The sequence below is a fragment of the Cannabis sativa genome, chromosome 9, assembly GCF_029168945.1.
Source record: "Cannabis sativa cultivar Pink pepper isolate KNU-18-1 chromosome 9, ASM2916894v1, whole genome shotgun sequence".
Taxonomy (NCBI): Eukaryota; Viridiplantae; Streptophyta; class Magnoliopsida; order Rosales; family Cannabaceae; genus Cannabis; species Cannabis sativa.
This window is the reverse complement of record NC_083609.1, coordinates 7,428,177-7,442,865: the sequence shown is the minus strand read 5'-3', so window position 1 is coordinate 7,442,865 and position 14,689 is coordinate 7,428,177. Positions and strand designations below refer to the sequence as shown.

Genomic DNA, 14,689 nt, shown 5'->3' with positions numbered 1-14,689 from the left:
CGTAGTTACGAATACAACTCGTAACTCCGCAGAAACCCTAAAAACAAACAGTGCATAAAAGTAAAAACACACAAGATTTTTGTACGTGGTTTCAACAATCCTTTCAGATTGTTACTAGTCCACGGGGCCACGCCCAAAGATAAGATTCATTAGATCGGTATCAAAAATACAAAGTAGTTGACTTATGCATAAATAGACTCCCTCTTATTGTATGCCGCAAGCTTGATGTATTCCACCTACTAACCGAATCTTGATAAAACTCCAAGAGCTCGAACTCCCTTCGATCACCTTGAAGAGTGCTTGAATCCTCCCGATTCAAGGCTTAAAGGCTATCTCCCGAAAGCCTATACAACCATCTCCCGAAGGTTGTGTGCTTGTATCCTCCCGATGCAAGACTTCAAAAGCAATCTCCCGAAAGCTTGTAAATACCCTTCTCCCGAAGGTGCACTGATGTTCTTCTTCGTTGTAGACTTGAATACAGACTCAAGACAATACAAACAACAAATAAACAGAGTAAGAGTAGAATAACTCTTGTCTACAAAACAAAGACACTCTTTCCTTAAGATATGAATACAATTCTAAGTGTATGAAAGAGATGCAAGACCTAGCTATTATAAGATGTATTTATAATGAATATACATCTCATAGACAGCTTACATTCGGTCTGAACAAGACCTCAACCCACTAGAAACTTCCCTAAAAATAATTCTTCAATCAGTCCAGGAATTTCCGTTTCTGTACCTACAGAATCGTGGGCAGTAACTACAACTTTCCTTTTATAGAAAAGGAAAGTCTAGCTCCGGTTTTCTCTTCAAGAAACCTGATCTAAGAAAATGGAAAACTCAACACAAGATCAGATTACACAGCTGGTTAGATAAAAACGAAATGGGTAACCAAACTTACCATTTTTACCTTTTTTCCAAAAATAGGAAAGCTAGACAACTTTCTTTCCAAGTTTGAATACACAAAATAGAAAACCATATTAATGTATACCAGCCGAAAATATACAATGAATAATAAAATATTGTTGTCAATTAAATATGCCAAAAATGGAATTAACATAAAATATTCACATCTCAAATACGTAATGTCACTTGTTCTAATGTCACTTGTTCATTTGCTGTAGAACAACTCCACCTATGAGAGATGTTTTCCATGGCCCTACTGTAAAATTAGTATATGTAAGGAAAAAAAAACATAACACAAATTTTGTACATAGTTCAAAAATTCATTTGAATATTCACGTTCAGCTAATTAACCTTAATTAGATTATCGCTTGGTTATTATACCTATTTTTATTCATATAATGTATTATAAAATTAATCTATAGCTTGGTTGTAAGGAGTCTCAACCTAAGTTTGCTTGTTTTGGTTATTGTTTTCCTTTGATATTAATTGATGTGAAAGATCAAATCAAAGACCAGGATTATTAAAGATAAAAACAATCTCAAATACATTTTTATTGATTAATTTGCCAATAATTAAAAAAGCATTGACTAGACCAAATCATTCTATGAACTTGACAAATTAAGGTTACTAAAGTGTTTAGCAACACTAAGTGACTAGGTAATGCCTTATAATTTGTTAGTATTTTTTTTGAATTTTTACTAAATGTGATCTGATATTAAATTGCATTAATAACAATATAATACCTGACAAAAGTACTAATACCCCATGGGTTTAGAGAATTGTTAAAAAGTACTAATAGCACCTAGTACATTCCAATGTATAATATCGTAGAATTAAATATATTGGGTCTCATATTTTAATTTAATAATTATTACAAAATATCGCTAACTAGTACGATACATTTTAATAGAGTGTTAATTACCACTAATAATACCTTATAACAATACTCCTATATTTGTTGATAAAAAGTTGGTAGCGTGAATATCAGTTCATTAACATAACATATATAATAAATGGGAAGTAAATTATATTATTGATCATAACTTGCTGCATTTGGAATAAACCATGGCTGGCTTTCTTCAATATATGTAAACGTCGTCGCAAATTAAATAATAATTAAAATTGTACCCAATATATTGCTATATATAAAGCCACCATTGGTGGCTTTCATTTCATCATCAAAACCAACCAAAGCTAGTTAATTAAAGTAGTAATAATTATTAATTAGATGAATATGATCATGAGAGGTACTTATCATATTATTGTTATGGTGGTTTCATTTCTTGTAGTTGTTAGTGGAAGAGATTATGATGTTCAGCATCATGAGAAAGGCGGAAATAATAAAGGTGATTACAGACATATGTATAAGAATCATGGAGGACTAGGGCTTCGGATGAATTTTTATGGAAAAAGTTGTAAAACACTTGAGAAAACAGTGCGTGATATTACGTGGGCCAAGGTTAGTGCTGATCAAACCATGGCTGCTAAGCTACTAAGGCTACACTACCACGATTGTTTCGTCCGGGTACGTACGTTACGTGTAGAAATATATATATAGATCTATAATATATATATATATATATAGATATATATATATATTGATGAATATGTGTACGTGTGTGTGCAGGGATGTGATGCATCAATCTTGATTGATCCATTAAACAGTGATGACAATACGACAGAGAAGAATGCTATTCAGAATCGATCGGTGAAAGGATATGAAGTAATTGATGAAATTAAAGAAAAGCTTACAACTGAATGCCCTGATGCTCAAATTTCATGTGCTGATATTGTTGCCTTAACAGCCCGAGATGCTGTTTCTTACCCCGTAAGTAACTAATTAAACATATATAACATATAATTTAGTATATATATATATATATATATATTTATATATGAATATTATTTGCAGAACAAAAAGCCTCTATGGCCGGTGTTCACAGGGAGGAGAGACGGAAGAGTGTCACTGGCCACAGAAGCATCAAGGGACTTGCCTTCCGCATCATCAAACTTCAACACTCTTTCTACCCACTTTGCCAGATTTAATCTTGACGAAACTGATCTCGTTGCCTTATCTGGTATATATATATACATACATTCACACACCTACATATATATAATATTATTTTCTCAATCTTTTGTTCTACATGATATTTTATAGGTGCACATACTCTTGGAGTAACACATTGTCCATTAATGTTCCGGAGATTGTACAACTTCACCGGTAACGGAGACACAGACCCTGCCTTGGACCCAGACTATGCAACCATGCTTAAAGCTACATGCCCACCACCAGCAAACCCTAGGACAACTGTGGAGATGGACCCTGGGAGCTCTTTGATCTTCGACAGCCATTACTATGATGGTGTTACAAGAAATCAAGGAGCCTTCTCATCTGATGCCGCGCTTCTCACTAACCCACTGGCTGCCCGTCTTGTCGAAAGCTTTCGCGACTTTGATACTTTTAAGTCGGCATTTGCTCGTTCTATGGTCCATATGGGCGCCATTGATATTCTTACGGGTGATGAGGGCGAGATCAGAACTAATTGTCGATTAATTAATCAATAAATTAATAATTAAGTTTGTTATTATTTTTTTTTATGTGAAAAACAATAATACTCAATAAGTCGAGTGGTGGTTGAATTAAAAACCATGCATAACATTATTATTATTGGCCATGTTAAAATATGGCCACAAATAATGTGTAATATTTATAATTTGAGCTATCAAAAATTACATTTTTATCTTGTTAGAAAAACAATGTATAAAGGTTCCTTTAATTTAGATTATGAATCATATAAATACATATTCAAATATAGTGTAATAAGTGCTCATGGTTATTCAGAAAATATTAGTGATAAAATTAGGATTATTCATCATTTTTATAGTGTGAAATTTTCATCTAGATATACGAGTTCCAACCTCGTTAGAAATTGACACGTGGACTCAGTTCCCAATGAAAAAGGATAACGTGTTAATGATATAGCTATCTAGAGCTAACCTCGCATGATTCAAACTTGCAGGAGGATGCAACCGGGACATGGTCTAGTCGCATACTATGCTTGACATAGTCAAAAGATAAGCGGAATCAAGAGAAGTTAATACTGTCCGCGTATATCTCCTATATATGATGAGCAAGTATATCTCCCATGTGACAAGTAAAGATCGCTTCTTTACATAGGTTTGATCCGAATGACTAGTGTTCGACGATTCTAATAAACTCGCATGTTCTAAGTTGTCAACGTAGGATGTTCAAATATATGTGAGCAAGGATGATTATAAACATTTCTTAAAACAAGTAGTCCGGAAGGCCTACTATGTGAGTCTAACACCATAGAGCCTTCGAGCTCACATGTTTGGAATATGGATAGACGATATGCGACTTCCTAAGTCGTGCACGTTGCCATAATTAAGACAAGAATTAATAGATGAAACTATTCTTATATTTATTCCTTTAAGTGTTTATCTTAATTAAGTTGTGAAGTTATTATAATAACAGTTTAATTTAATCAATTATGTAATATTAATCGACATCTACTTTCTATATAAATGGGAGATCCAAATCAAATAAGCTAAGTTGAAACTATTGCACAAAATGGACTAAACATGGCGAACTCTGATTGAACCACTATAATTCTCTTGTCTACTTTATATTTTGGTTCTTGTTTCTGTCCATTTCTTAGCTTAAGTACTTGCTGTTCTAGGTGAGTACTCATATAACTGTTGGTGAGTGTTCTTGTTTTGCTCAAATACTCACACTTTTTAGTGTTGTCTAAATTTCTTCAATAATATTTTGCGATGTCTGTGGGAATGATTTTTATAACATTTTTGAGATTTTGGACGAGAATCGATGTGGATACAGAATAGAAAAACACAAACAACAACAATGAAAGTATCAACATTGACACTATCAATCTTTCGCTTATGGTGGAAGAGCCACTCTAGCTGACGCTGTTGTTGGAGGAGTAGGGTGTACTACCACGAACCCCTCAATCTGCTTCCTCTATTTTCAGGCCACGTTGGATAGACTTCAATGCCGACGGCCACTGTGGGCCATTTTCCACCAATAACACTTGCCCACGTCGCCAAGGGTATCATTCAACTGAAAATCACACAATATGTGGCGATCCAAGAACAGATGCATGCATTGTAGGCAAAAATTGCAGGAAAGGATCAGACTCTTACCCAACGTTCACCACGAGTCCGAACACAATGTCACACGGATGATCAAGTAACTAACGACACTAGGCATCGTAAGGACCGTACTAATATTCATTGTAATCACAGGAAACACTTAGCTAGGTGAAAACAACCTAGATGTGGTTGAATCAGCTTATTCATAACCCTACATGTGGCAAAGGTCCTGTTATTCCTAAATCAAACCAGCGATCTAGCCAGAGGGAGGAAAGGTCATAGGAAGGGGAGGATAACTATTGACGTAATCTCCGCAGTCGTGCATAATCGCATCCCGAGGTAAACGATCGTGAGTCTCAGTCTTCCTCCTCGAGATCTAACAATTATTATCCTAGAATTTATACAAGGTCAGGTTCAGTTTGGACGAGGCTTGGAGGAAGGTATCATGTGCATATGCAAATCGCCTCAACGAAGCATTTCTAGCTTGTTCCCATACTCTAAGAAATCACAATGTAGAGGAGGAACCCTGTAATCCTTCTTTGGCCGATCAAGGTATCCCCCTCTGTGGATAGCCCCCTGCAAACATGAACAATGTAGCAAATACCAACAATCCACCACTCACACATGCAGCGGTGGCTGCCCCACTCTCTAGCAACCAAGTCGCACCAGCTAACAATCCTATTCTACAAGGAGGAATTGATTAAGAAAACCTTATACAAGCTCTGAGAATGGTCGAGTAGCAGAGAAAGCCCATTTACAAATTACATGGAACATCGCCTTTCACGAAGGGTGTGCGACAAACTCAACTTCGAAAAAGGCTTCAGACTCTTTGAGTCATTGAAATGAAAAGGCGCGACTAACCCCATTGATTATCTTGGTAAATTTAACACTAGTATAGAGGCTGACCGGGTAACTGGCTAAGTGTCGAATACTCACCGCAACTTTTGAGGAAAACGTGCACGACAAGTTCAGTCAGTTGCTAGAAGCAACGATCTCAACATGGGAAACATTCGTAGATCTATTTTTGACCTATTTCCAGGCGACAAGGACTTATAAATTGTCCTACACAAATTTAGAAAATATCAAGCAAGAGAAAAGATGAGCCTTTGTAGGATTATTTCAAACATTTAATGCCAAAGTAACAAAAGTAGAGAAGGCTCCCGAATTTTTGTTGAATGTATGCTTATTACAGGGGTATGGACAACAACTGATTTTTGGAAGGAATTACAAGCACGACATCCTGATACGTTAGTCAAGTTCTTTTCCATGGCATAAGCCCATAAAAGAATTGAAAACTAAATGGCAGACCTCGAGAACGCCAAAGAAAAATAATGGTCTCTAGTGTCTAGGGCGCGATCAAGGAGTTTGCGATGCAAAAGCTCGAGAGGACGCAGCCCAAGTCGTAGCTCAACGAGACGTCGAAGCCTAAAACTGTAAAGTCCCCAATTAGGAAGGAAAGTTCACCAAAGTGCAAGGGAAGCCCTCAATTTGATAATTGTACATAGTTGAATGTTCCTCGCGACCACATATATGCTATTGAAGAACATAAAGGCGTCTTTAGAAGATTAGCTCCAATTAGGGGCAACTACATCCAAAAGAGACTCGCAAAAATACTGTAAGTATCACAAAGATATTGGCCATACTACCCTCAAATGCTGGTTTTTGTAGGATGAGTTTGAAGAGTTGATTTGTTGAGGATATTTCAGTCAATATAAGAAGGACGGAGAGGAAAATCCCCAAGCGAATGGAGCAAATAACATAAAAGAGGCAAGTGGCTTTAGGGCACCTCACAACATTTTAACCATCATTGGTAGACCCCATGTTGGTGGGGACTTGAAGAAAGCTCAAGATGATATGCAAAGGAATCCAAGGAGAAGCCACTGCCAAATGTGAACAACTTAAGTGACAGACCAATGAAATTTTTCAAAAAGGAGTGCGATGATATCACTTTCATGGAAAGTGATACGAGATGGGTGCACCACTCCCACACAGATGCATTAGTAATAGTCACAAATATTGGAGGTGATAATGTACACCGTGTTATCATGGGTAATGGTAGTTCTGTCAACCTTTTGAATCTACAGGCATTTAATAGTAGATGGGAACTATACGAGAAGGATTTAAAGCCAGTAACCTCAAACATCTATGGGTTCCTTGGATTCACAATTGAGTTAAAAGGAATGATTAAGTTACCTATAATGCTTGGTGAAGCATCTATAGCAGCGAAGTCCATGGTGGACTTCACAGTAATTGATCAATATTCAACGTACAATGCGGTGATAGGCCGCCCAATCTTAAAGGAAATAAAGATATTGTGGCATAAATCTACCACCTAAAGATGAAATTCCCTACACCCGCATGTGTAGGATTAGTGAGAGGAGTCCATTCAGACTCACAGGAATGTTACAACACTACGATATCCAGAATTGAGGATGTTCCACATTTAGAGAAGCCAATCTTAATCCTAAAGTCCTTAATTAGACAAACGCAGCACAAGCCACTGAAGAACTTAGATGGTTTTGCATGGAAGCATTCAGACATGTTTAGAATACCACCTGAGATCATATGTCACCAACTGAACATTGATCTCGATGTGCAAGGATTACGACAAAAGTGTTGTAAAATGGACCCTGCGAAGTACCAATCGTTGAAAGAAGTTGACTGCCTACTCGCATGCAGTTTCATCAAAGAATCATTTCACCCAAATTGGTTAGCTAATGTTGTGTTAATCCCAAAGCCTAATGGCTCATGGCGCACTTACATCAATTTTACAAACTTAAAATAAAGCTTGTCCAAAAGATAGATTTCCTTTTCCAAGCATTGACCAACTTGTCAATGCACCCGCAGGTCATGAGCTACTCAACTTCATGCACACGTACTCGGGGTACAACCAAATCTTGATGTACGAGCCAAACCAGGAGCATACCTCCTTTATTACAGACTGAGGTTTTTACTGTTATAAAGTAATGCCTTTTAGTGTGATAAATGCAGGTGCAACATATCAGTGATTTGTTAACAAGATGTTTGCAGATTTGTTAGGGAGAACTATGGAGGTGTATGTCAACAATATGCTCATCAAGTCTCAGCACGACTGATCATGTTGGTCATCTGGACTCAATGTTCAAAATCTTTTGTCTGTATAAGATGCGGCTCAACCCACTCAAGTGTGTCTTTGCTGTGGGCTCTGGGAAGTTTCTTGGCTTAATGGTAAACCAACGAGGTATCGAACACTACTAAAAAACCCCAAATTCTCGTCAGTTTTACACTGTCGGGTAAAGAATTCCTGACAGTCCATAAAATTGTCGCCTATATGCGCGTCGCAAATACTGGGTAGAATAGGCGACGGTTAAAAATATTCAGGAAAATAGTATGGGCCTCAATTTAAACCTGTCACCTATAGTGAACACCATAGGCGACGGTTTAAAATAGTGGCCTATAGTTTAGGCTACGATTTAAAACTGCGACCTACTATAGTAAAACTATCTAAATTCAATGTATGATGTAAGCATACTTGTATATATATATGCATATATAACTTCTCAACGTAAAAAGTCTACCCTTATTGTGCCAGCATTTGAGCATATTATTCATACAAAATGAAAAAGATGATGGGGCTTTTTGGCACAAAAATTGTGGATTTCCATAGAATTAGAGAAGCTAAAACAAGTAGTTACCAATACATAGTGACCATTTCATTATACTGACACGCACACGAATACTTTTATCTAAGATTCTATAATTGAGGACATAATTATTAAGCATATTCCTCTTGTCGTCTATATGTAATAATAAACTAAAAAATATAAAAATACCCAAAAGTTAAGTTTCAAAATTTAAACAGAGCAAAAATTATTCCAAATCGTTGAATTCGCCAAACCACATAATCAAACCGAACAAGTTAACAAAACTAAGCGACATTCAATTAAACAGGGTATGAACATTATCAACAAATCCCCATCAAAACTAAGCACCAAATAGTTCAAACAAAATTATTACCGGTGGAGGGCGACATAGTGGCTTTGGGCAGTGGAGGGGCAGCGGAGGTGCGTTTTCGTGAGAGAGAGACCTGAGTGAGTGAGATCGAGGGTTTGAGATGTTTGAACTATTTGGTGCTTAATCTGAATATTTTGATGAGAGAGAGGCGCGAGGGTTTTTATATTATTAGCCCTATTCCCAACAGTTTTGAACCCTTAGGCAAAGTATGGACCACGATTTAAAACTGTGGCTAATACTTTGCTTGACGGTTCTAAACCGTCGGGAATAGTGCATTATTTTTTTCTCTGCAGTTATAAACTTTCGCCTAATCTATACGAGTGTTAAAAACCATCGCTTATAGTATTGGCAATGATTTTCAATACCTAGATAATTTTTTTAGTGATGGTCCCCAGAAAAAAGTATTTTTGGGACCGTTGCGAATTCTACCTTTTGTAGTAGTGGAAGCCAACCCTAAAAAAATCAAGACATTATGGATATTTGGAATAATTTTTGCTCTATTTAAATTTTGACAAGTATTGGCCAAGCTCGATACATCTGGATGCCTTCTTAAATGGTAAAATGAGCTCATCCAATTCGATATTTGATACAAATCGCGATCCGCGAATAAATCCCGATCCCTTGCTGACTTTATTCTTGAATTTCCTTATGAACAGGTAGCAACAATCTCAGAAGAATGACTTGATCCAAATATCTCCAAAGGTGCGGGTTGGACTCTATATGTTGATGGAGCCTCGAATAGTGAAGGAGTAGGAGGAGGGATTATGTTAATCATTCCAAACAAATTCAAAGTTCATGCAACTTTAAAGTTTGGATTTAATGCTTCCAAACTATAATCAATTTTTAATTTCCTAAAAACAACTAAAAAAAAAACAAAACTAATCTTTGAAAAATCAATAGCATAACAAGAATCAATACTTTGTCGTCATTGTCAAGATCTCAATTGTCATTGCCCAGATTCATTTCACAAGGTCTTCGTTGCCTAGATTTGTTCACAAAGTCGTCGCTGCCTGTATCCGTTTGCAAGGTTGTTGCCATGCCATATCCCTCCTCAAGGTTGTTGTTGTCTAAATCCGCTCGCAAGGTCGTCTCCAGCCCACCCAGATCTCGCCCTCCCTACTTGTGACGTCGTTGCCATCGAGCCGCTACCCAGATTTCCACATCACATTAATTCTACATCTCAAATCTGAAGAAAATCGGTAGAAAGTAAAGAAAGAGGCTTGCTAATATACATTTATAATGGAAGAAAAAAAAAACAAATAAAAAAAGGAAGAAAAAATATACAAAAGAAGAAGGTGGACGGTAAGAATAAAGAGATGAAGTAAAAAAAAGTAGTCTTTTTTTTTTTTGGTTTATTTTGATCTAAATAAAATAAGGAAATAGAATTATAAAGTATTCTCATACTTCTCAAATACATAATGTCACTTGTTGTAGAACAGCTCCACCCATGGGGAATGTTTTGCATGGCCCTATTGTAAAATTAGTATATATGTAATGAAAAAAAAACATAGCACAAATTTTGTACATATATAGTTCAAAAATTCATTCCAAACAAATTCAAAGTTCATGCAACTTTAAAGTTTGGATTTAATGCTTCCAAACTATAATCAATTTTTAATTTCCTAAAAACAACTAAAAAAAAAACAAAACTAATCTTTGAAAAATCAATAGCATAACAAGAATCAATACTTTGTCGTCATTGTCAAGATCTCAATTGTCATTGCCCAGATTCATTTCACAAGGTCTTCGTTGCCTAGATTTGTTCACAAAGTCGTCGCTGCCTGTATCCGTTTGCAAGGTTGTTGCCATGCCATATCCCTCCTCAAGGTTGTTGTTGTCTAAATCCGCTCGCAAGGTCGTCTCCAGCCCACCCAGATCTCGCCCTCCCTACTTGTGACGTCGTTGCCATCGAGCCGCTACCCAGATTTCCACATCAGATTAATTCTGCATCTCAAATCTGAAGAAAATCGGTAGAGAGTAAAGAAAGAGGCTTGCTAATATACATTTATAATGAAAGAAAAAAAAATAAAAAAAGGAGGAAAAAATATACAAAAGAAGAAGGTGGATGGTAAGAATAAAGAGATGAAGTAAAAAAAAGTAGTCTTTTTTTTTTTGGTTTATTTTGATCTAAATAAAATAAGGAAATAGAATTATAAAGTATTCTCATACTTCTCAAATACATAATGTCACTTGTTGTAGAACAGCTCCACCCATGGGGAATGTTTTGCATGGCCCTATTGTAAAATTAGTATATATGTAATGAAAAAAAAACATAGCACAAATTTTGTACATAGTTCAAAAATTCATTTGAATAATCGATCACGTTCACGTCCAGCTAATTAAACTTAATTAGATCATCGCTTGGTTATACCTATTTTTATTCATAATGTATTATAACATTAATCTATAGCTTGGTTGCAAAGAGTCTCAACGTAAGTTTGCTTGATTTGGTTATTATTTTTCTTTGACATTAATTGGTGTGGAAAATCAAATCAAAGACCAGGATTATTAAAGATAAAAAATATCTCAAATACAAATTTTTATTAATAATTAAAAAAGCATTGACTAGACCAAAAATCAATCTATGAAAAGAGCACCAATGGTGCCAAGCAACCTTTTATGTGTCAATATCGCTATTGGTCTAACTAAGTACCGGGTCTCATATAATTTAATATAATAGCTTTTAGGAAAACTAATCGCTACGCGAATTGTCGTAAAAGTGCTAAGCACAGCATGCAATGCTCTAACAATATAACACCTGACAAAAGTGCTAATACGCCATGGGTTTAGAGAAATGTTAAAGAGTACTAATAGCACCTAGTACATTCCAATGTATAATATGGTAGAATTAAATATATTGGGTCCCATATTTTAATTTAATAATTATTATAAAATATCGCTAACTAGTCCGATACATTTCAGTAGAGTGTTAATTACCACTAATACCTTATAATAATACTCCTATATTTGTTGATAAAAAGTTGGTAGCGTGAATATCAGTTCATTAACATAACATATATAATAAATGGGAAGTAAATTATATTATTGATCATAACTTGCTGCATTTGGAATAAACCATGGCTGGCTTTCTTCAATATATGTAAACGTCGTCGCAAATTAAATAATAATTAAAATTGTACCCAATATATTGCTATATATAAAGGCACCTTTGGTGGCTTTCATTTCATCATCAAAACCAACCAATTATACCTAGCTAGCTATATATTAAAGTACCAATTAATTATTAATTCGATGAATATCATGAAAGGTACTTATCATATTATTGTTATGGTGGTTTCATTTCTTGTAGTTGTTAGTGGAAGAGATTATGATGATGATCACCATCAAGAGAAAGGCGGAAATAATAAAGGTGATTACAGACATATGTATAAGAATCATGGAGGAGTAGGGCTTCGAATGAATTTTTATGGAAAAAGTTGTAAAACACTTGAGAAAACAGTACGTGATATTACGTGGGCCAAGGTTAGTGCTGATCCAACCATGGCTGCTAAGCTACTAAGGCTACACTACCACGATTGTTTCGTCCGGGTACGTATGTAGAAACATATAATATATATATACAGCAATATATATATATATATATATTTTGATGAATATGTGTACGTGTGTGTGCAGGGATGTGATGCATCAATCTTGATTGATCCATTAAACAGTGATGACAATACGACAGAGAAGAATGCTATTCAGAATCGATCGGTGAAAGGATATGAAGTAATTGATGAAATTAAAGAAAAGCTTACAACTGAATGCCCTGATGCTCAAATTTCATGCGCTGATATTGTTGCCTTAACAGCCCGAGATGCTGTTTCTTACCCTGTACGTAACTAATTAAACATATATAACATATAATTATATTAATAAATTAGTATATATATAACCATATATGTGAATTTGCAGAACAAAAAGCCTCTATGGCCGGTGTTCACAGGGAGGAGAGACGGAAGAGTGTCACTGGCCACAGAAGCATCAAGGGACTTGCCTTCCGCATCATCAAACTTCAACACTCTTTCTACCCACTTTGCCAGATTTAATCTTGATGAAACTGATCTCGTTGCCTTATCTGGTATATACATATACATACATTCACACACCTACATATATGATATTATTTTCTCAATCTTTTTTAATATCGAGTTGTTCTACATGATATTTTATAGGTGCACATACTCTTGGAGTAACACATTGTCCATTAATGTTCCGGAGGCTGTACAACTTCACCGGAAAAGGAGACACAGACCCTGCTTTGAACCAGGACTACGCGACAGAGCTGATGGCTAAATGCCCGCCACCGGCAAACCCTAGGACAACTGTGGAGATGGACCCTAAGAGCTCTCTGAGCTTTGATAGCCATTACTACGTTGGTCTTACTGAATATAAAGGAGCCTTCTCATCTGACGCCGCACTTCTCACTAACCGACGCGCCGCCCGCCTTGTGAGAAGCTTTCGTGACTTTAACACTTTCAAGATCGCATTTGGTCGTTCCATGGTTCATATGGGCGCCACTGGAGTTCTTACTGGTGATGAGGGAGAGATCAGAACCAATTGCCGAGTCATTAATTAATAATTAGCAAATAAACTAAGTTTAATTTACTCTCCTTATTAATATCTTTTTATCATATCTTATTATTGTATGCTCAATAAAACCTAGTTGTGCTTCAACCAATTAATTGTATTTATTATATCGCTGGTCATCAGTATTACAAACTATTAATTATAATAAAATCATACACTTAATCACAGTGTAGTAATTATTTACATATATATTTAATATCGTGCCCTTGCTTTGCTAGTTCTCTTTTCTAAATGATATACCACGTCACTAATTAAATGTATATATTTTTTTTAGCAAAATACTACATTTTTTATAAATTAATGAGATAAGTCATTTTTAATAACAAAGCGCTGAGGCAAACTTTACCTCTACTTCCAAACCTAAGAACAAGAAGAAGTGGAAGAATTGCAAAAAGCCTGTTCAAGCTGTGAAAACAGTTAAAAAGAAAAAGGCTGCAATAACTCGTGATACACCAAAATGAAAATGCTTCTATTGCAATGAAAAGGGACACTGGAAACCCCAATGCCCTAAATTTCTAGCAAAGAAACAAGGTATTTCTTTTCCTATAATCTGATGTGTTTTAGTGAATTATTATCCACTTAGATTATTAATTCTGGATCTACTAACCATGTTTATTTGTTTTTCTTCTTATTACAGCTCCAGCTGCTTGAACTCGGATGCTATCTTAGCGAGTTGAATCGGATGGTTGGACAAAAGGGTGGAGTTAGTCCAAGATAAAGATGAAGCTCGAATTTTTTTTTTTATTTTTGAATTAATTGTTTTAGTTTCAGATGAATTTGGATTTCAATTATTAGTTTGAGATTTTATTCCCTATTTTCATATTGTTGCAGACAATTATTTTAATTTTGGAGAATTTTATAATAAAGTTTTCTATTTTGGAAATAAATTGCATTTATGAATTGAGCTTCATTTACTTTATTTTTATATGCCAGTACCAATAATATTTATATGTTTTAATGATTATATATGTGTATGTGTTTTTATTATTGATACAAATTCTATAGTATTTTCAACTCTTCAAAGAGTTAATACTACATAAACACTTAGAATTTCTTTTCTA

The 14,689-nt window shown here is 35.4% G+C and overlaps 2 protein-coding genes across 2 annotated transcripts; both read left to right on the top strand.

Moving 5' to 3' along the window:
* The first annotated feature begins 2,050 nt into the window (after positions 1–2,050).
* LOC133029045 (peroxidase 24-like) lies at positions 2,051–3,601 on the top strand. The gene is made up of 4 exons (XM_061103870.1): positions 2,051–2,433; positions 2,536–2,736; positions 2,821–2,986; positions 3,070–3,601. Exons 1-4 carry the CDS (start codon positions 2,137–2,139, stop codon positions 3,474–3,476), a joined length of 1,071 nt encoding a protein of 356 aa, XP_060959853.1. The 5' UTR covers positions 2,051–2,136; the 3' UTR covers positions 3,477–3,601.
* An 8,625-nt stretch (positions 3,602–12,226) lies between these two features.
* LOC115724069 (peroxidase 24-like) lies at positions 12,227–13,787 on the top strand. The gene is made up of 4 exons (XM_061103683.1): positions 12,227–12,584; positions 12,672–12,872; positions 12,954–13,119; positions 13,214–13,787. Exons 1-4 carry the CDS (start codon positions 12,288–12,290, stop codon positions 13,615–13,617), a joined length of 1,068 nt encoding a protein of 355 aa, XP_060959666.1. The 5' UTR covers positions 12,227–12,287; the 3' UTR covers positions 13,618–13,787.
* Positions 13,788–14,689: the final 902 nt, after the last annotated feature.

Coding starts and splice junctions, on each gene's coding strand:
- LOC133029045 (XM_061103870.1), top strand. CDS start 2,137: ATGAATATGATCATGAGAGGTACTTATCATATTATTGTTATGGTGGTT. Junction 2,434..2,535: donor ACCACGATTGTTTCGTCCGG/GTACGTACGTTA, acceptor GTGTGTGTGCAG/GGATGTGATGCATCAATCTT. Junction 2,737..2,820: donor GAGATGCTGTTTCTTACCCC/GTAAGTAACTAA, acceptor TATTATTTGCAG/AACAAAAAGCCTCTATGGCC.
- LOC115724069 (XM_061103683.1), top strand. CDS start 12,288: ATGAATATCATGAAAGGTACTTATCATATTATTGTTATGGTGGTTTCA. Junction 12,873..12,953: donor GAGATGCTGTTTCTTACCCT/GTACGTAACTAA, acceptor GTGAATTTGCAG/AACAAAAAGCCTCTATGGCC. Junction 13,120..13,213: donor TGATCTCGTTGCCTTATCTG/GTATATACATAT, acceptor GATATTTTATAG/GTGCACATACTCTTGGAGTA.